The sequence below is a fragment of the Megalops cyprinoides genome, chromosome 25, assembly GCF_013368585.1.
Source record: "Megalops cyprinoides isolate fMegCyp1 chromosome 25, fMegCyp1.pri, whole genome shotgun sequence".
Lineage (NCBI taxonomy): Eukaryota > Metazoa > Chordata > Actinopteri > Elopiformes > Megalopidae > Megalops > Megalops cyprinoides.
Window position 1 is genome coordinate 11,406,860 of NC_050607.1, and position 20,942 is coordinate 11,427,801.

Here is a 20,942-nt window from a genome sequence, read left to right on the forward strand (position 1 = left end):
GTGTGTGACTCCAACGTACGACATGGGCCTTCTGACCAGCTCCCCTCTTGGGCCAGCTTTTTTGCTGGTTTGGACCGAGTACTGCCATAGATCCACAGAAGTGTTCTGCTTGAGGAAGCGTGGGAAGGCGGCTCGGCGATCCCCGTCAGTGAAGGTGAGCTATGACCTGAGAGCCCAGTGGCTGCACAGGTGCTGTAACAGAATGGCCAGACTGCCATTCACCCGGCATTCAGAGCAATACACTGGGCCGGGCTATGAAAAGCCCCAGCTGCTTTCAGAGTGCTTTTAAAGCACACCTCTATTACTCAAACTCATATACCCGTTTCATATACCACCCAGGTGCCCCACCCACACACACACACACACACACACGCTCACACACACACACACAGACAGAATAAAGGCAGTTACTTTCAATTCCCGCTGTGTTCATTTCCAGCTGCGGCGCCTTTTCCATTAAAATTCAGCCCTTCCCCGCCATTCACTCTGCCAAGCGGAGAGTGACTAACTTTGGAGATAAGAGCGCTGAGGACATGCGAGACAGGTGCATGATGGGAAAGCGGATCCCCACGGACCCAGGCAGACTCCCTTAGTTGACTCGTGGAGGGACAGTGCACTTAGCACTCGATAAACAGCCCGGCTCCCCGGAGAACACCTGCCATCCTTCCTACCTCTGGCGGTGCAAATGTTTCTGCAGGAATGGAATTGGGGTTGCCCTCTGTTCAAATCAGCCTGTCCCAGACTCTCTCCACAAACTGCATCTCTACACTCAATATATTGCTGTATTATGAATGTTTATTTATTTTTGCTAATTCAACTTGGCATGCTTTTTAATTTGATTTGGGTGTTTGATCTGAGCATTGTAAGCCCTTTTATTCAAGTGGGAATGTCAGAGTTTGGAGTTTGCTGCCTTAATGTATGGTTAATGTACTTTAGAAAAGTATATTTTTTGTCAGTGATCTCAAATTATTTGTCCATTGACTGATAACAATCAAGGACATGAATTAATTCTGTATGTCACATTTCTACCATCATTCAGAGACCAATGGCCATGTTTGTTCTAAAATAAAAGCCTGTATGTTTTAGTATTCTTTAGCCACACTATAGGATATACCTATAACAACTACACTATATAACTGTATCTGTGATAATATTGGGTACTATGATGGCATAGGACCTTAAATGTACATTTTTTCATTCACCTCACTACCTGCTGATTGGTTAAAAGATCATGATTGCTGCTGGATGGCCAGCCAGAGCCATGATCATTCATCAGCATGGGTGGGCTGTGGCGAAGATAATGTAGGGTACCATGGCAACAGCAGCCTGGGCCTCTAAGGCATCCAGCTGAAACTGGTCTCCAGCAGAATTAGTCCCAGAACACAGTGCTGAAGCGCTTCCAGGTCACGTCCATTAACCCACTGGCTGATATCAAGCAGGCAGAGTCTAAAGAGACAGAGCATCTGGAAGGGGTCAAGGGCGAGGTCTTATTAGCCATTCTGCCGAATGTGGAGGTTATAATTAAATCTTCCGTCCCGTTATGGCCGCAAGTGTCCAGGGAAATGAGGAATTCTCAGTACTCTGGCCTGTTTATCAGCAGTTAAGGGTGGATTTGCTGCCAGCTGGAATTATTCAAGCACAGTCCAGAACAAAAAGGATGCTTTTATCTCTGAAGCCCATCGTGAAATATGAAATGGCTGCTCTGTGCTATTAATGAAATGTTCATTATGTCGGAGATGATTGTACACACGGTGAAAAGGACTGCCTCTCGGCCTAAGCCCAGGTCCTGGAAGAGTTGTGCCTCGGCTCACATGGGGCCCCGGGTTCGAGGCTGCGCTGGCTGGGGAGACGGACATCCGCTCGGGAACATGTTTCTCCAGCAGGTTATGTCATCGGTTTGGAAGTTGCAAAATCATTTGGACTGTTTGTCCTCCCCCCTTTTTCTTTTTTTTAGCAAATCCATTGTGAGCTTACTTTGCTTTGTACCGTGAGGGTAGTTTGTACCTCCTCACATTTGCGGAAAAGAAAAAGCCCAGCTCAAAATGGAAGAGAAAAAACTGCTGTAAACGGGAGCGTACAGAGCTTGCGTGGGTGGCACAGCTCAGCCTTTCAGTTTTGCCGGGCTTAATGTTTGGCAGCCTCCCCGCCATAAAAATAGACAGCATGCAGCAAATACAGGTGCAGCAGTATGCAGTCTCCCTTCAGTCACACCAGCTGCCTTTCGCACCGTGTGTACCTGCACACGGCACACTGACGGCACTCTGAAAGTTTCATGCTGTACCCGCGGCGAAGTTTTAATAAACAGCCCTGTCAATCGCCCCGCCGCCGTGCTCTCCTCTTGACACAAATGCATATGCACGCATGTACACACACGTACACACACACGCGCACGCACAAGCGCACCCCATCCTGAAAGCTAAGCAATTTCTTAAGTCTTAATCATTGGATAAACTGACGGCTAAAGGCGTTACCTCAGCATGCTGTGAAAGAGGCTGTCTCATTAGTTCCACCATCTCATCTGCGCGCTCTAATGCTTGCGATTGTGCGCTGAATGCAGAGCGGGGAGGGGAGGCGCGCGGGACCTGCGTTAAGGAGAGGGGTGCGGTGGATTTAGATTCAGGCCGGGTCGAGCGAGGCCTTGTTCCCCCCACCCCGTGGCAGGAGATGAAGAGTGATGAGAGCTGGGCCTGTCTCGTTTCATCCCTTAATGCGCGGCGGTGCTGTCGGCATTCCTGCGGTGAAGCTGGCCTCCAAGGGAGAAGGGAGCCGGGCAGTACGCTCCTGGAAACAGGCATGGAATGGGAATGTTGCTTTCTCTCGGGGGAGGGGTGCTGGTATGTGTCAAAGAGAGGAAGAGGAGGTGGGGGGAGATTATAGCTCTCAGCGGGGTTCCTGGGCCACTGCAGTTATACACATTGAGCACGGTACTCCATAAATTGCACTGTAAATCAGTTATATGTAAAAAAGTATTTGCCCTAGCTAAGGGCATGATCTGCTAAGCAAATAAATAATGCACTATAATTCATGCCAACAGCACAGGGTGTCTTATGCATAGAGTATATGTGCATAGCCCAGCAGCATGGCTGGAGCTCACCTGAACACGTAGCCTGCCAGGGACCACCTCGCTGCAGCACAAACATTAAATCTCCATTAGCTGCGAATGTTCTGGGAGTTGGTGTAGGAGGGAAACAGAGACAGGACTTTTATTAGTTCCTGTCTGTATTCTGAGCCACTCTGTGGGAACATGCTTCAGCACAGGTGTCTGGTTACACGGCGTTCTTGCTCTCTGTCACGCGTCATAACTCAGCAGCTGGGGGGCTCAGATAGCTGCGCATTATCTGGAAAGGAAGTACAGAGCAGAGTGCTTCTGTCTCTGCACAGCTGACGGGCCTGCCATAGCCTTTCACAGGAAGAACAGGCACCGCCATGGGAATGGAATGACCCACCCGGTGGATTCTCTCATGAGTGCGTGTTTGCAGCAAAACGATGGCAAAACGATGGCAGGGTTGTTACTTTGGGGGAGCCGCCCGGTTCAACCAGCGAGCGAGGGGCACCTCTGTTCCCCAGGGCTGCTTAGCCACTGGCAGAAATGCAGACGCACATGAGATGGGTAACGCAGGCCCATCTGTCTGCGAGAGTGATGCGAGGAGCTGTTGCCTGGCTACAAACACAGCAGTGAAGGGGAATCAGTGGAGCAAGGCAACCTTTGCTGCCCTTTCAGCAGAGGCAGAATGGGGAGATATCTCAAGCAGCTGGTCGAACACTTGCTCCGTGAGCCGTAAATCGCGGCCGTAAATCGTCTGGGAGGCGGCTGGGAGGAAGCGGCCTGACCTCAGCAGCTCCGCCCCGCTCCGGTTCCTCCCCGCCGGTGAAAGACCGCGCAGCGCCTTCACGTTCCCCTGCCTCCCCCGCGGAGGATTTACGGGTCTGCGAAACAATGAATCCATCAGTCTTTATTTGTTACGGCGCCCTGCCCAGCGATCTGCCACAGAGCACTTTACAGTAGGGCTGCTTGTGGAATATTTGCTGTGGAGCGCTGGCTGTGTAAGGTGCTGGCTCTGTTCTGGATCTTTCCGCACCAGGAAGGGTGCTGACTGTGCTGTTCCTGGAAACGCCAGCTCACCCCTTCTTTAAACATGACATCACCTACTTCAGGGAAGACCCACGGTCTAGACCAAGGTCACCTGCCATGTGTCAGCCACGCGTGACTGAAAGATGTGCCTGTGAGTCTATGGGTTAGATATAGTGTTCTGGGTAGATGAAGTCTCTGAGTTTTGTCCAGTGATTAGCTGGCCTCAACCATTCAATGCAGAGAACTGTGCCAAACAGGGGCATTCTGCATAGTTCCCAGCAGTACTCAACCAGAAGCAGATCCTTCTATAAAAAGACTACAACATCCAAGTGATTTCTTTCTGCGGAAATGATGTGCAATGCAGTACGCAATGCAATATGCCAAACTCATCGAAGAGAGCAATTTCAAAGTGGGGTTTATGACATTTGTCATTATTGAACAAACCAGACGTAAAAGAAATGAAGCTTGGAGCAATCCATTTTGTTTGTTTAAAAAAGCAGAACAAAACGCATTAGTGTATACATTCTGATATGATTAGGGCTTGAGTCTGGGTTACGGGTAGGGATGTTGCATGCATGTGCGAGACTGCTTTGGATGAGCGGACCTGCCCTTTACAGCCGGCCCTTTCTCTGCAGGGCAGGCAGCCTACACCAGGGAGCTGTCCTTTCAGCACCACAATCTGCAGCCCGTGAATTAAGTTCATGCGTGTCTTTCTTATGTGAGTGGCATGCAAATGATAGGAGGGTGGGGAGTATGCATTAAGCTCCCATGGGTGTGTGGCGTGATTTCTACATCTTTAACGCTGCCATAAATAGTGCATTCGGATGAGCTGTGGGCCAGGGAGTGAGATACTGTGTTTAAGACAGAGGTTTCCTGTGTGCCACTCCAGCTACGAGCAAAGGAAATTGTGGGTGGGACAGATCCCAGTCATGGCAGTGCTGTTTCAGCAATTAATACGTTAAGTGTTTGACATGTTATTCTCTCAGCGATGGGCCACGGGTCGTTACTGTATCAGGGACATTCGTTTGTTGCTCCATCTGTTTTTCATGTAGTCGAGCCCTGAGGGGTTCACACAGTATGCTGGATTGAATTATGTTCAATAGTTAAGAGATAATTGTAAATCCGAGTGCATCGCGGTGTTCTGCTCTGCCACGCTGGCATAATTATTATTAAGGAATGCAATAATTCATTAATAATTAAACAAGGCGAGCGAAGGAATGTGTCATTGCTTGGAGATTTCATTATGCAGCCGATCGAAAACCCCAGAGTTTTGGTCTTTCCGTTCGGCTGACCAAGATTGAATGCTTGCTTAGAAAATCCGACTTCACAATTAAAGCAGTCTGGCTCAGACCAACACAGAGCTTCATGCATTACAGGGAGTCACAGCCTAAAAAAGCTTGCACATCCAGCTGCATAAAGTAATGAAGGATTGTTCTCTGTCCTCCCCTGCAGAAACCCAGACAAAGGCATCCAGTTCCTCATCTCGCGGGGGTTCATCCCGGACACGCCCATAGGCGTGGCCCACTTCCTGCTGCAGAGGAAGGGGCTGAGCCGGCAGATGATCGGCGAGTTCCTGGGCAACAGCAAGAAGCAGTTCAACAGAGACGTCCTGGAGTGAGTATCTGTTCACCCAGTCTCTCATTACATTACATTACACTACATTATTGTCATTTACCGGACGCCCTTGTCCAGAGCCACTTTACATAGGTTACAGTTTTTACATTATCCATTTATACAGCTGGATATTTACTGAGGTAATTCTGGGTTAAGTTTTTTGCCCAAGAGTACAACAGCAGTGCCTCAGCAGGGAATCAAACCCGAAGCCTTTTGGTTACAAGCCCTGTTCCTTGCCACTATGCCACATCACTGCCTCTCAAAGCCCATTTCCCATTCTGATCACAATACAGATCTCTAATCAGTGCATTGGAAGCCACACACATATTGTCTTCTCTGCCTCCCACTGCAAGAACAGGCTTTAAAGCACATGGCAACACACAAGATGTTATATTTATAGATACTTTGATAATAGTCAGCATTTTACCGCTGCACAGCAGACATGGACATTTTGAACGGTGAACTGCATCAAGCTGTTCCTGTTTGTTTTTATTGGGGTTTTTTTTTCCCTCCATGGCCTCAGCGAGCCCCAGCAGATTGGCAACATCTTTTAATTAAATCTGCGGCGGCAGCAGCTCAGCCGCCTTGATTTAAAGTGCCACACATTTTATAGAAAAATGATACATCACCCGGACCATACCGCAGGTTACAGGCAGGAAATAAAATCAATGCCAGCACAGAGAGTACGGCACACATTGTGTCACAGGTGGAACACAGAGAAGAGACAGGATGAGAGAGAGAGTGCAGCGGGCCAGTGGGAGAGACGAGAGAGAGAGTTTGTGTTTTTGCTAAGGATGCAGCGCTGTAATTGGTGCTCATGGGTAGCAGTTAAGGTCCCTGCCTCAAAAACCCTTTCAGGCTTTTCAGTCATGACTGTATCATGAGAGGTCTGATCTCAGATCTGAGGCAGCAGGTTGAGGAATGTTGTGTCTGATGAAAACATGTGCTTCAGCGGCTGACAGATTGCATCAGAGACCTGACAAAACAAAGAGTAAAGAGCTCTTAAGGGAAAAAAAAGAAAAGTTCAAAGCTGTTTTCAAAGGAGCCGTTGATCAGCGTTTTTTAAAAATACTCTCATTATTCAGTCCCAGTGGGAACGTGCCGGACATATCTTTCAAGTGCTCTGTGTCTCTTAAGCCTCAATCACTGTCTTAGCTCACAAAAGGGCTTTGTCAACAGGGAACGCACAGCTCAGCGCGTGAAAGGTCATTAGAATTGATTTACTTCATTGTCTTTGAAAGACGGCTCATGCAGATCGTCTCTCCTCCCCCCTCACGGACATTCCGATTGGCTCCTGCACATGTGCAGAATCTTGTGCTTTTGCCACACAAAATGTGGAAGTTTTTTGTTCCTTTGCTGGATTTCAATACCCTCCCATAACAGGGAAATGAATAGCACCTCAGTAATAACAGTGGACATCCCATTTCATCACTTCCGCATGTGAAGCACTGCAATGACTATAGGGAATGATCCTGTCCCCTCACATTTCAGGATGTGCCATTCAACACTTACAGAGCCATGTAGCATCAAGTCATGTATCACAGACAGAACTGACTCAATAGCTGGTGCACTGATGCAGTTAGCAAGCTCAGGACAAAACAAATTAGGCCATTATATTATGCACTCTGGCTCGGTAATTATCCAAAGTGTTTCTTACAGGTAGTGTTCCAGAGCTGACCAGCTTTGCTGTACCGTGGCAAGCTTTTCGTTGTTGAGCTTCTGATTGTTTTTTTTAATGGAAGCAAATCAAATAATTCGTTTGTGTGAAATTTTCCAATAAATCCATACAAGTCCTACAACTCTTCACAAAATAAAAAAAATAAACACCTGGGAAAAGGAAGAACAAGCTCACAGTTTTCAATATTTTCTGATTTATACCATAATTTTCATACCACTTCTATGTGTATAGGGTGAAGGTGTTAGGGGAAAATCAAAGATGCATATAAAGATGCACAAAACAAGTACTTTTTGGCATAGGTCTGGAGTGTTGGTTTGGGACCTTCAAGAGTTGGTGGTGCGTTCAGACCTTAGGTGGGGTACAGGTGTTATGTATTACATATAAGCTTATCTGAATAAGGGCCTCACCTACTGTAAGCAAAAAATCATAATTGATGGTAAATACTTTGACCTTTTCCTGATTAATAAGATTCATTAAGCTTAACAATTTTATCCATCTCCTTTTCTGTTTCCATCAGTATTATGTAAGCGCCATGCCAATGAGTTTCTTAATCCATTTCTGAACAAAAAAAATCACATTGAATCCTTTTCTGTGTCACTTCCCTTTGTGCACGTGGCAAAGCTTTAACAAATGGCAACAGTATGAAAATGACACTATGAACACAGTGAGGGTGAGAGAATGCTGGGCTTATTCACGAAAAACACCCATGAAATCACCTGTAGGGGGGGGGGGGGGACATCAACAGTCTTGTTTTTTAAGATGGAGATGTAGAGCATAGCTGGGAGAGCATAGCTGTGTGTCACCCTCCCGGTGCATTATGGGAGATCACAGCAGGCTGAAAGGGGTCACGGCACTCAGCACTATCTCCCATGCCTCCCCTGGAGTCCCGCCCTGTTCACACAGGCAGTCAGGGGCAGCTCCCTGGTCCTCTAACAAAGCCGCGGGCGCCTCTCACACTCCAGTCATGCTCTGGAGGAGACGGCTCGGGATTTCCAGACAGGTCCGCCTTCTTAACTGGGGCAGTGCTCTCGGCCGAAATGTGTAAGGTCAGTGTCCTCATTTTACCAACTATAAGCAGGAGGGAAGGATACTGCAGAGGTGTGTGGAGCCTTGTTAGGTCATTTACCCTATTGAAGTGTCATTTGTAAAGGCAGCACCCCCGAGGGGTATTTACATATTTGTGTAATCAACTCCACACTTGTTCACTTGGGAAAAAAATCGGTCGTGCTACCTGGCAATTTCCTCATCACTCCCCATCAACAACTGCTGTTCCATCAGGTTAGTTCCATTTAACCCGACTGGGGCCTTGTGCATATTTTTAATTAAGGCGCATTCTTTAGATGCAAACATTACAACACACAGGTACCTGTCAAACATACTAATTAAGAACCCAATCAGCGTGGGCTTGGACCCTAGCAGAGACTGTGAATGTTTCCATGCAGATTATAGTGATTTTCACTGCAGAAATGCAAGGTGGAACTGAGTGAAGAGGCAGGGGGAAGCAATCCTTAAATTCTCTAAGAGAGGAGCACACCTACCCAAGCTCTCTTCTTCTGCATCCATTTGTTGTGTTGTTGCTTTTTGTTGTTACCTACCTCTGTCTGGAAAGTCACGAGGTTTGTGGCCTGTTTAGTTGTGTTTGGTGCTTTGGTGTTCAGTAGCCTCCTGGCTCTACCAGCCACTAAAATACGCCATTAACTTTGTAGGCCCTGTTCTGCCACCAGCCTCATTTGCCTCAGAATAATGCATGCAAGTTATGTTCCAGCATTCACTTTGTTAATTGTGTGTGGCTCCAAGAATGGTGAGAAATGAACAATGATAATTATGCATAGCGGTTTGTTACAAAGTCTTTCAGACGGCACATTTTAAATAAACATGATGGTGTGCCAGGGTTCTTTAGTGGAATACTAGCTGAAACTTATTAAGAATGGTGTAATGTTTTAGAGTTTTGGTGATCTGATTTCAGAGTGATATCCAGCAATTAAATTCAGATTGCTTTTATTAGACATTAAAGTTTGTGGTACTGTTATCACAAGTGATTCATTTTGCCTGACCAAAAAGAACAAGCTCAGAAAATACGCTCAAGTTCTGGGTTTCAATTAAGGTCCTGGAAGTTGTTTGTACTTCCCCACATAGATTTTCTGCTCTGAGGAATCTTGCCCTGGACTTATTGGAATGCAGAGTTGATATAGTGGGCGTCCATGTGTGTCTAATGCTTCAAAATCCAGGTGGATTGACAATGCAAGGGTAAACCCACCAAACTTCAGTGTAATAAATATTCCTCAGGTCAAATTCACAGCTGGGATGGCAGAGTCACTAACTGAGGTGCAGACATTTCATGAATACCAACATATGTAGATTTCTTCCTGTGGTGGCTGTGTGATAGTATGAATCACAGGTAATGTGCCTCCGTATTGGTGAATCAGCCTTGCAGTGGCATTTTGCTTTGATGTGTGCTCAGTGTGTCCAACAAAACACTTTCCACGGGGTTCATGCTCATGTTCTCATTGGCTGGTTAATTCAGAGGTCTGATTATATACATGCATTAAATAGCTTTAAGGTACAGTATATTTTTCTTCAGAGAATGAATGAAGGACCCTGCTCAGCATTGGTGTCCCCCTCTAATCCTTCAGCTGTGTGGTGGATGAGATGGACTTCTCTGGGATGGAGCTGGACGAGGCCCTGAGGAAATTCCAGGCCCACATTCGGGTTCAGGGCGAGGCTCAGAAGGTGGAGCGACTCATTGAGGCTTTCAGGTATGATGTCCATTCTGACCACAGCTTCAGAGTTTTGCTGGCTTGCATGGGCCAGGAGTAGGCTCTATGTTTTTTTTTATTCCCCCTTTTTATATGACTACTCATGAACTCCAATTAACCGTTAAGCTTGTCTCCCCATGACAACCCCTGTACCCTCGTGAGAGCACAGGGCAAGGCACATGCTGATTCACATGCAAGTTGATGAGTCTACTTTTCACACTACAAGTCCCACAATGCCAGGGGCTACACACTGAATGGAGTGTGTGCAATCTCAGGACTGCATCAGGACAATGCAGTGACATGGTCTTGCCAAAAACCTGTGGGATTTGTAAAAGTCATTGATGGCTACAGTGGGTCACACCCAACCCACCTATGTATTAAATGCAGCTGAGTCATAAAATTATTGAATATTACTTTTCTTTTAATGACAGTGAAATACAGTGCTTTGCCTCTAAAAAACCCAATCTGTTTTGATAAGACTTGGCGCTGCAATCATACAGTATATCTACGGCTCATCAGCAGCATTGGATAAGAGGGTAATATTGTTTTCAGCTGCCATTCTACAGAGTGCAGAGAAAATATCTGATAAAATAGTGCAGATGGTTTAAAAATATCCTCAGTTACATAACCAAGGCAGTTTCCAGCAGTTTCCCCTTCCTCTTTGATCCCCTCTATGTCTCTGCAACAAAAATGCGACAAACTAAAAAAAAAAAAACAACGGCAGAATGTCTGTCTTCTAATGAAAGTACCTCAGGATAGCTCTCACGTTCTTACTTCTGTCTCACTTCCCTTTTCTTCCTTTACTTCCTTCCTTTGAACTCCATCAGCACGCAGGGATCTCCTGTGGGGAAATTTCCTTGCTGTTCATCAATGTCGGCTTCTCCGTAAACACTATTAAATCTGCCGAAAAGGCAAAGTAGATGGATGTCAGAGAGAAAGCCAGCTCATTAATTGTTTGTCAAAACACACATAAAATACTCAGCAATATAATCAAAGTCGGAACCTGAATCCATTCATAAGTCAGGAATAAAAACATCAATAGCTAATTTTGTGCTTCGTTTTAGAGAGCATAATTCATGTGCATAAACATAGTTTGTGCAGATCTTAAATGGCATATGGTGGGCTAATCTGAATTGCTGTTAGATCTTACTTACTCCATGATGTTCCAAGATTGAGTGTCTGAAGAAAGTGGTTATTGTGAAAATGAGTTGTGAGGAGTATATTACATTAAAACCCCAGATGTCACATCACTCTTCAGATGCAGAGACCACATTTTGCTTTCATCAGAGATAACTCAGAGTAGTACCTTCTATATAGCACCATCTCACGTTTTAGTATATTAATAATCTGACATGATTAATATATTGAAACATATAAAGACTTGTGTCTTGATTATTCTACTATTTACTAACATTACACTTGGTTATTATCGTTGTAGTAGTTAGAGGCTACATATTGAATCACCTGAAGCTGGAAATATTTGCTACTGTACATGATTTTAATATATTCAGTGGTGACCCTTGGAGACTGTAAATCCAATCATCCAGTTCAATGCACACATGAATCATAGAGAGAGCACAATAGTCAGAACACCTTGGGCAAATATTTTATTAATGGGATACTGTTTTTTTCGTGGAAACACTTTCCTTTAGGGGTTCTAGAGTACAGTGCATGAGTAATGTTTTATGTATTTTCAAAGGAAACATCGATTGCACCATAAATGTACAGGAGATATGGTCCCTCCAATGCACCAGGGAAAGCTGCATCTCAGCGTGCTTTGTTTTCATTTAATGAGCAGGTGTTGCTGTGCAAACACCATAAATCTGTTCACATTGCCTCATGTGGACACTCACTGAATAATACAGACATTTTGAGCCACTGTTTCTCATATCGACTGTTTGACCGCAAGCTCTTTATTGTCTCTTATGACAGTGCAGGTCACAGGCAGAGGGGTCACATGCTCCCAGTATCAGCTGCCCATTGGATAAAGGGTCTCCAGGGCACTGAGACACACTGTGTTAGAGGCGTGCATGGCCCAGGATGACCTAAAGTCTACAGACATGTTTCCACAGACCGGAAATATTGCAGGCCAGCTGGAGGCATTTCCACAGCAGTGACTTGAGCTGACAGTATGTTGGGCAGCCCTAGATGCCATAAATAAGCCATAAATAAGGAAGTAGATGTGTTCATCCTATGCTCATTTTATGCCTACTCCTAGCTAGGTATGGTCTTGCAGCATATCATCAATAGTTCATGCTAGAAAATGAATATTTTACCTGTTATTCTGTACACCAGATCTGCATGTAATCATTTCCATTTGCAACAGATTTGGCAAGCAATCCCTTTCATTCATTTATGGATAAAGTCGGGTGCATGCTGTAGGTGGGTGTAGAGAAAAGTTAAACTCTGAGGAAGTCCAATGCACCAGCAGCTAGAGTGGGGCAGTGTAAGTCAGGCTCATGCTGTTTCTCCATGTGAGGGTCTCTGTCAGACTGTTAATGGAATCCTGCTTCATGTCCACTGGATCCCTGGTGCTTTGGGTCAAAAAAACAAATAATGTGAATCTCACTCCCCCTCTGAAGCTACGGGCCGTGACTAACTGTTAATCAGGGACCTCCCTCCACATTTCACCTGGACCAGATGTAAGAAGATAAGGGTTCACAGGCCTTCATATAGCCCCCTGTTAGCCCTGGGGATGGATTCACAAGCCCTGAAGGTGCCAGCCAGGCAATATTTTCCACGTGTGCTTCATAAATCAGAGGCAGCGGGGACACGGGGGTCCTCTGGACAATTTATATTGATGCCAATATGGGCTGTCTCATCTTTACCGCAAAATTGCATCCAGATGACTTTAATATTTCTGCAAGGTATCCCCAGTCATAAATTCAGCGTGGCCAGGTCTGATTCATGCCGAAATGAATATTCCCCACCCCCACATTCATCCTCCCTCCGGGTTTAATCGCTTCTGTTCATATGGTGGAGGAGGAATAGAAGGAGCTAGCTCAGGGAGCGGGCCTCTTTTTGAAAGCCAGGCTGAGTTATGTAGAGAAAGTGTGGTGGAACACAGCTGACTGGACCTTGATGGAAAAGGTCAAAGGTTATCTCTCAGGGTGCCTGACAACTCATACTCCACACATTCATCTGGCTTCAGTGCTTATAGGCTTGCATTTAATCACACCCTGAAACCACAGTCTGATTACATTGTACTGTTGTTTTATCCATCATACCATTTCTAAAAACATCTAAGCTGCTGATTAAATGAATATTTTTCAGATATTGCTGTAAATGCCCACCAGTACAAGAGTTGTGAAAGAGCAAATTTACTAATTTTATGAAGTCATAGATAAGTTATACATTATTACGCTACATTAGATAAGATACATTTTGTGACTACAGTGCCATTTTAAGCATGTTCTTCCATATGAACGTTGAAACAGCGTTATGGGTTCTCATCCAGAAAAGTGGAACATGAACTCAAGATCCAAGTTATTCAGTGCATTAAGAACTTATGCCATGTTTCTTTGGTCCATATTTCCAAGGCTGCCTCTTAACTTCTGCAGTTCTCACAGGCATGTATATTCATGCACACACAATGTGCTGTCACTGAGGGAGACAGGAAGAGAAACTTCCACCAATGAGGGTAAAGGTGACCTGGGCTGGGGGGTGTCAGTCAAGGTAGTTTGGAACATTGTGTCCATCAGAAATAGAACATGTCCTGGTGGGACATAAAATGGATGTATGGGGGATGGCTGACTATTTAGAATATAGTCATATTTAGAATACGGTATGCTTTCTGTGCATCCCAATGTCATGGTGATGTTGTTTGACCGTTAACTGACCTTGTTATTACTGTATGTAAGAACAGGGGACCCTTTAAATAGCCTTTGCTATGCAAGAAATGTAATTACAAAGTAAAAAGAGGCCATCATTTTCTGTTGGCTGCCTAGCATGGAGGAAGAGTCTTAACCTTGACAGTTTAATTATGGAATTAGAATAGAATTCTGAAGACATTTTTCCTGTTAGTTGTCAGTTGATCAGAGAGTCAGGGAGATGAGAGGAAAAGGTCCGTCCTGAAGGAAGTGTGGACACATGTAGTGGTGACACTATGGCTCCCGTAAAGGAGCTGTGACCACCCAGATTTTTCAATCCAAATTAAGGTCTGTTTAACTCACAACTCTCTTAAAACATGTTAACATTGCTTGCAATACAATTTCAATACTTTGACTAACTTTGAACTAACATGAAACATACTTATGAAATATTTTGAAAGATAGTACTTGTAAAAGAAAAGGAAATGTGACTTTTAAATTTTACTAATAGCCTCTCAGTAAAATATTATCAAATAACAAACTATATGACCACATTTCAACAGCATTATGACTAACCCTATGGCTAGATTAATTTCAAATTTTATTCAGAATCAAATGCTTTATCTTCTTGGTGGATATTTATTGTATAGACCAATAATGGTCACACTGCTGAGGGAGCAAACTTCTGGCAGACAACCAAAAAACATTTATTTATGAGAAAAATGTGTTGGTCTAGGATAGACAGCAATGATGACCCATGTAACAGACACCAGAATGGGTACTGTGTACCTATAGTTTATATAGGTATACCTATACCTGCTCTCAGGTGCTCTCAGTGTGATTGACACACGGCTTCCTCAGGCAGTGTCCTGACAGCGGAGACTGCCAGCCTGATTGACTGGTCTCAACACAGAGAGGAAAATCAAGTCAGAGTCTATATAATGATATGGAAACAGACCATGCACTAGACATCGTGCAGTATAAACGTGTCATAGAAACAACATAGAGACTGTGCGCAACAGGCATGTTACTGAAAATACTATAAATATACAGGAGAGGTGTCAGCATCATTAACTGTAGATTTAGAAAGGAGCAGGTCCTGAAGGTAGAAGGTGGTATAGATCCTTTAGAAATCTACAGAACACCACAGACCATTACAGAAACAAGAGAACAAATCCCTGACCAAGGACTCTAGGGGTGACTGGGAAACGCATCCATCTGGTTTTCTTCACCCAGCATGCCAGTGGATAAAGTATATCTTTACCCCCGATCATGTTCTGATCCTCATTAATACCTGAGCACGAGGCTTGTGCAGTTTAACCTGCTCGCTGTAGGTGATAAGAACTCCGTAGTATGAATCACTCCCTGGGAAGCAGGGGGACTTAAGCATGACAGCCTGCGTTTTGCTTCTCATAACTAATGAGGAAGCATTGTTCATGCAGAAGGAAAGAAGGAGGCCTGTTTGCGCTGGCAGTGTTTGGCCCTAATGAGAGCGCTGGGAGAGGCAGAGGCTGGTCAGGTGTGGTTGCGTAGCGGCTGCAGTGTGAGCGCAGCGCTGTCATTGGCCCAGCGATGCTGTGGGCGCTCTGGGGGTGAGAGAAGACAGGAAACACGGAGAGAATGGCTCTCTCAGGACCCTGCTGTTCACTGTTTTTCACATTAAAGGAGACTCCGCCTGCCAGCGGTAAGGACTCCTGAGGAGCTGGCTTTGTGTGTGGGTGGGTGTGTGCGTGTGTGTGTGGGGGTGTGCATTTGTGTGTTTGTGTGTGGAGGTGTGTGTGTGTGCACATGTGCATTTGTGTGTGTGTGTGTGTGTGTGTGTGTGTGTGTGTGTGTGTGTGTGTGTACGTGTGTGTACGTGTGTGTGTGCATGTGTGCGTTTGTGTATGTGCACGTGTGTGGCCAGCTGCATTGCAGGCAAAGCCCCTCTAAGCTTCCCCGTAATCGATGGAGGGATTCCTACAGCACAGACACTCTTCCCTTCCACAGCCAATGGGAGAGAAGTATCTGGGCAGCAAAGGCTTTGCAGTGCATTGAGAAAATACACCCACATGCAGACTGTTTGCTGATGAAATACTGCCTGCACAGATACATCTTTTTAATTTTATACTCTGACAACATCACAGGGAAGGAAATTAAAGATTGAGGACATATAAATTATTGAAACGTTTCCCATGTTTTTATTTGAATTTCCTGGACTGTTCATTCCGTACTTTCAGCTCTCCAAAGACAAGGTGATTTGCCCTCTGGAAGTGGGGAGTTCTGCTGTAATTAGTCTTGCATTATTCATAAGAATGGTTTCTGTCCACACCTGCCCCTTCAGTACTGTTGATAGACTTTCATTTGAAGTTCCAGCTATAAGATGAACTGAGGCACTATGTCATTAGCACCAGAAGGCATAGATGACATTCTTTATACCTTTATAGATACTTATACTGCACATACTCTCTCATTTTCTTTCTCCAACTTCTTTAGGTGTCAGTGTGTACGAAAGATTAATGCATTTGGAAAGAAGAAAAAGATATTTCTGTTTTCCATAGTGTTCTCCCAGGTTAAAAATGGGTTCCTCTGGGACTCCAAACATTTTTCATCACTGCTTGTACTAATATGTATAAAAATGATAATACACAGTTATAACTCATTTAAATGTGGTCCCTCTGACATGAGAAATCAATAGCACAGCCTCTGTTAGAATCTATGAGCTTCTTTTGATCTGTGACTTTAACATCTGTTGTGCGTGTGAAATGACTGCATTTAATAAATAATCAAGGTTCTTAGAATCTGTTTTCGGGGAGTCATGGTCACTTGAAATAAATCGAACATCACTCAAAACAAGGGATCTCAGATGTTCTCAGTGGAACAGCACTAATCTCTAACACATTCGGAGACTCTTGTGATGAGTTAGCCACTAATTGAGGACAATTTCGCTCCAGTGTGCCTTATTAGGAAAGTAACAATTACAGGGCTGAGAGGAGCACTTGAGAAAATGATGTGAGATGGGAAGGGAGATTGGAAAACTAACAGTGTGGACCCAGAACCTGGCAGAAAAATGAAATCGGCCATTTAAAAGGCGGAGTTTTGGATCGATGGGCGTGAGTGAGGATGACGCCATTGATCATGATTGGTGTTCCTCACCTCCTGTTCACCTCCAGCCAGCGGTACTGCATGTGCAACCCGGACGTGGTGCAGCAGTTCCACAACCCGGACACCATCTTCATCCTGGCCTTTGCCATCATCCTCCTCAACACGGACATGTACAGCCCCAACATCAAGCCCGACCGCAAGATGATGCTGGAGGACTTCATCCGCAACCTGAGAGGTGAGTGAGATTATCGACGAGCTCAGCCAGTGTTAATGCCCAGGCCACGTACAGGCTGAGGGGCGGAAGAGCTGTGAAACAAATTAATTTTGTTTGATGATGTGTGGCATGCCTGAAATAAAAGGCTCTGCTTTGAAATATTAATATTCAGTATTTCGTGAGACATTAAATAAGAGCCAGGTGCAGTAGACTGAGGCTTTGTAACTTCATGAGGAAACTCGATGATGAGCCTGTCAGAGCAACCCATAGTAGCAAAATGTTAGGCTGTCTCCATTGCTGTTCTACACAAACTTCCACAATCCCAAAGGGTGTTGCTCCACAAGTTAAATATTGACTGGAATGTCACAGATGGATCAGGAAGGAGGATTTCCCATTACCTCCTTAGATATTAACACGCCCACTCTATATGACATCACAATGTAGCCTAGTGATTGACTATAATTTAGCAAATGGCAACCTCCAAAAAAATCAGATGCAGTCTACAGGTTACAATATTTATCTTTTATTTAGGGGTTGTCCAACATCTGCACGAGACTGATGATTTTTTTGGAAACACATTATATTTGTCTTTCAGTAGCAAGTGTGGCATGTAATTATCTTTTTTGAAATCAATCATAAATATAACGTCTACCGCTGCCTTTAATAGAGTCCTCCTCGCTCCTCTTTGCAATTTAATTAAAATTGAAAATCAATTTTGGCATGTGCAGCAAATTAGAATTTCAAGCTTGTGACAGATACTGCAAGCCCACTGTGTTTTCCTCTTCTTCCTCTTTTTGCCGCTGTTTCCGGGAGCTCTTCATCGCAATGCCACTTATTTATCTAATTGAGTAAATAAAATAAATGAATGTCAGTCAAGCGCATGCTGACTTAATTAGACCAGCCATGAATGGCAGACACTTTTGGGAATATTGCAAGACAGAGCCTCATTGCTCTTTGTTGTTTTTTTCCATTCTCAATGACCAGCTTCACTACTGACAGTCGTGCCATCTCAGGATTTTTTTTTTCACCCGTTGCCCCTGGATACCTGGATGTGGAGCATTACTGTACACAGGGGCTGTGAGGGTAGCTGGAGAAAGGGTAACCAGTGAAAGGGCAAGTATTGGGGCCGCTGTGCTCCTCAGCTGGCTTTGATGCAGGGACAGCCGAATCCCCGCGGGGGGCCGTGACACCCAACCCAGACAGACATCAAACACAGCGCTGACACCAGCTTACATCAGTCTCCGTCCTCATGCCTGCAGTGTGAAACCCCCGTCCCCTGTCTCCCTGGAAGTCCCCTCCCACCGGAGATGAAAGAACGCTCTGTTTTGACATGTGGGCTGTTTCTGAAGTAGATCAAATTCATCACACGCAATTTCTCCTACTGAAGTGTTTCATCATGTCTTTGACTACTTTGAAACCATTATTTAAAAAGGAAAATAATGATTTGGAGAAATTCTGAGTTTGTACATCCTCTCCCTCAATACTGAAGAAGCTTTCTATCAGAAGTATGGCACTGAGATGTGGCAACTTTGCTAGATTATTTGATGGCGCTGCTTGTTAGATGAGAGGAGTAGCAAAGTAAAATGCTGGAAAACATAAAGAGATTTTCCGTACACATTCCTAACTTTATTCGTTCATTGGTGTTCTTATTCACTTGGCTGATCTGAGTCCGGTCCAGTGTGCCCCACTGACATACTCCCACTGCGAAACACTACTGATCCAGAACCAGCCTTAAAATCTCCTAATTACCTTTTGCCAGTTCTGTTCTCTCAATGCGCACTTACTGACCTTTGACCCCATGTGGTCCCTCTGCAGTTTATTAGTGATAGCCTGGGTCCAGAAGCCATTTCATTTCCTGTTACACAGTACCACTGGTGTGGTTTTAACATCCTTTTCTTGTTAATATATTAGCCCCCGTCTGATTTAATATTGTGATGAAAGCTCTCTCATATAACAGTTTTAGAGGACGGCTGTCTGAATTTAGAGATCAACACTCCAGATTTCCCGCACTCACATTTACAAGGCTCCCTCAATTCTAATTCATGTCTGAAAGCATCTCTCAGCTTGAGCTGCAGCAGCTGCAGTTGTGGCTAATCTAACAACAAAGGCTCGGTCTGGGATAATGGATGGAAAAACAGTAAGCCCCCCTGAAACAACATGCACCTGCCCTCTAGTGGTTAGGAGGCTTGTGACGCTAACTGATATTTAGTGCATGCAGTCATTGTCAGTGTTAGTGTCAGAAACTCTTCCCAACAGGACATTTGAAGTCCCCTTCGTCTACTGCCTCTGACGGGAGCCAACAGCAGTCTTTTATTTTTGGCTTGTTCTGTTACCATTTAATCATTGCCCCTCAGTCTTTAATCAACAACGAAGTGTTTTGTTGAAGGAGTTACATCAGTTCCTCTTAATAAGCGCTGCACACAGTGACACTAATAGAGACAGTATCCTGAGCCGGCTCGTCTCTGATTGTGGCCCGCGTGTGGGTGGCAGCCTCCTGAAGCGGTGGCACATTTCGTGACCTTTTCCGGAGGGAGAAAGTCACAGAAACCCTGACATGGCTCCTCCCGCAGACAATGAGCATTCATCATCTCATATCTCCTCATTTGCACCTAATAATGAAATACAGAGAGCAGCACATCAAAAAGCTGCAGTAATGAGGTGTCTGCCACTGGGATGGAGACAAGGAGTCCGGCGTTTGATCCTGCCCGCTATCAAAGTGTGTTTATGCCCGTGTATGTGACAGCGTGTGTGTGTGTGTGTGTGTGTGAGAGAGAGAGAGAGACAGAGAGCGGTGGGTGATGCTTTTGTCACAGCAGGTTGGTTTGGCTTGGATTGTGGGTAGTAACTTGCTGTGTGACACTCATCTGTAAGCTGAAGGGTAATGATAGGCTGCAGGATTCTGTCTGTCGCTCTGCATGCTACATTGCGTGCTTCAGACATGAATTTCTTCCAGCTGAGAACCATGAGAAATACTGACATTTTGATTAGCTCTGACTAATGAGGCGGCCTAGTGTCTTCACCTGCAAAGAGTCGAGCGTCCTGCCCGGTGACGCTGCAGTACAAATGCCACAGTGAAGTGTAGAGCGGCGGTCTCCCTGTCTGTGCTCCCCCAGGGGTGGACGACGGAGCCGACATCCCCCGGGACATGGTGGTGGGCATCTACGAGCGCATACAGCTGAGGGAGCTGCGCTCCAACGAGGACCACGTCACCTACGTCACCAAGGTGGAGCAGTCCATCGTGGGCATGAAGACCGTAAGGCCCCCCTCCTCGCTGCGGCCACCGTCACGCACGGCCCACTCCCACTTGCCTTCCAGCCTTCCATTCAGGCTGGCTCTGAAAACAGTGGCACTCATGGGTTCACTCAGCACTTCTCCTTAACATTGAGTCCTTCTTTTTACACACAAAGTAGTTTGTCAGCCATCGCCAAAATTATTGGAAGCATATTGCGTATGGGTTGAAAACTTGACACTTTTTAAATTTATTACTTATCACCATTTCTTAATTGCTTTTGCTAATTTATTTGTCAAAGTTAAGGACAGGTCTTCATGTTGATTAAACCCAGAGGATCAGTCTTCAGCATCTGTAGCATGAGTTTTGGACTAGAATGTGAATCTCATGCAGAGGAAGCCTCAAACAGTGAAATGAAGTGCCCTGGGCAAAACACATGCATCCACAAATCTGGATTTTCATACATCTTAACGTCATGTAATCATT

The 20,942-nt window shown here is 45.1% G+C and overlaps 1 protein-coding gene across 1 annotated transcript in view; it reads left to right on the forward strand.

Annotated features, from left to right (window-relative positions):
• Window positions 1–20,942, forward strand: part of LOC118772022 (IQ motif and SEC7 domain-containing protein 3-like) — a 50,575-nt gene that overhangs the window by 13,640 nt on the left and 15,993 nt on the right. The window contains exons 3-6 of the mRNA XM_036520257.1: window positions 5,525–5,686; window positions 9,998–10,120; window positions 17,082–17,248; window positions 20,341–20,480. Of these exons, the coding sequence (XP_036376150.1) occupies window positions 5,525–5,686; window positions 9,998–10,120; window positions 17,082–17,248; window positions 20,341–20,480 (592 nt within the window). The remainder of the gene's footprint in view (window positions 1–5,524; window positions 5,687–9,997; window positions 10,121–17,081; window positions 17,249–20,340; window positions 20,481–20,942) is intronic.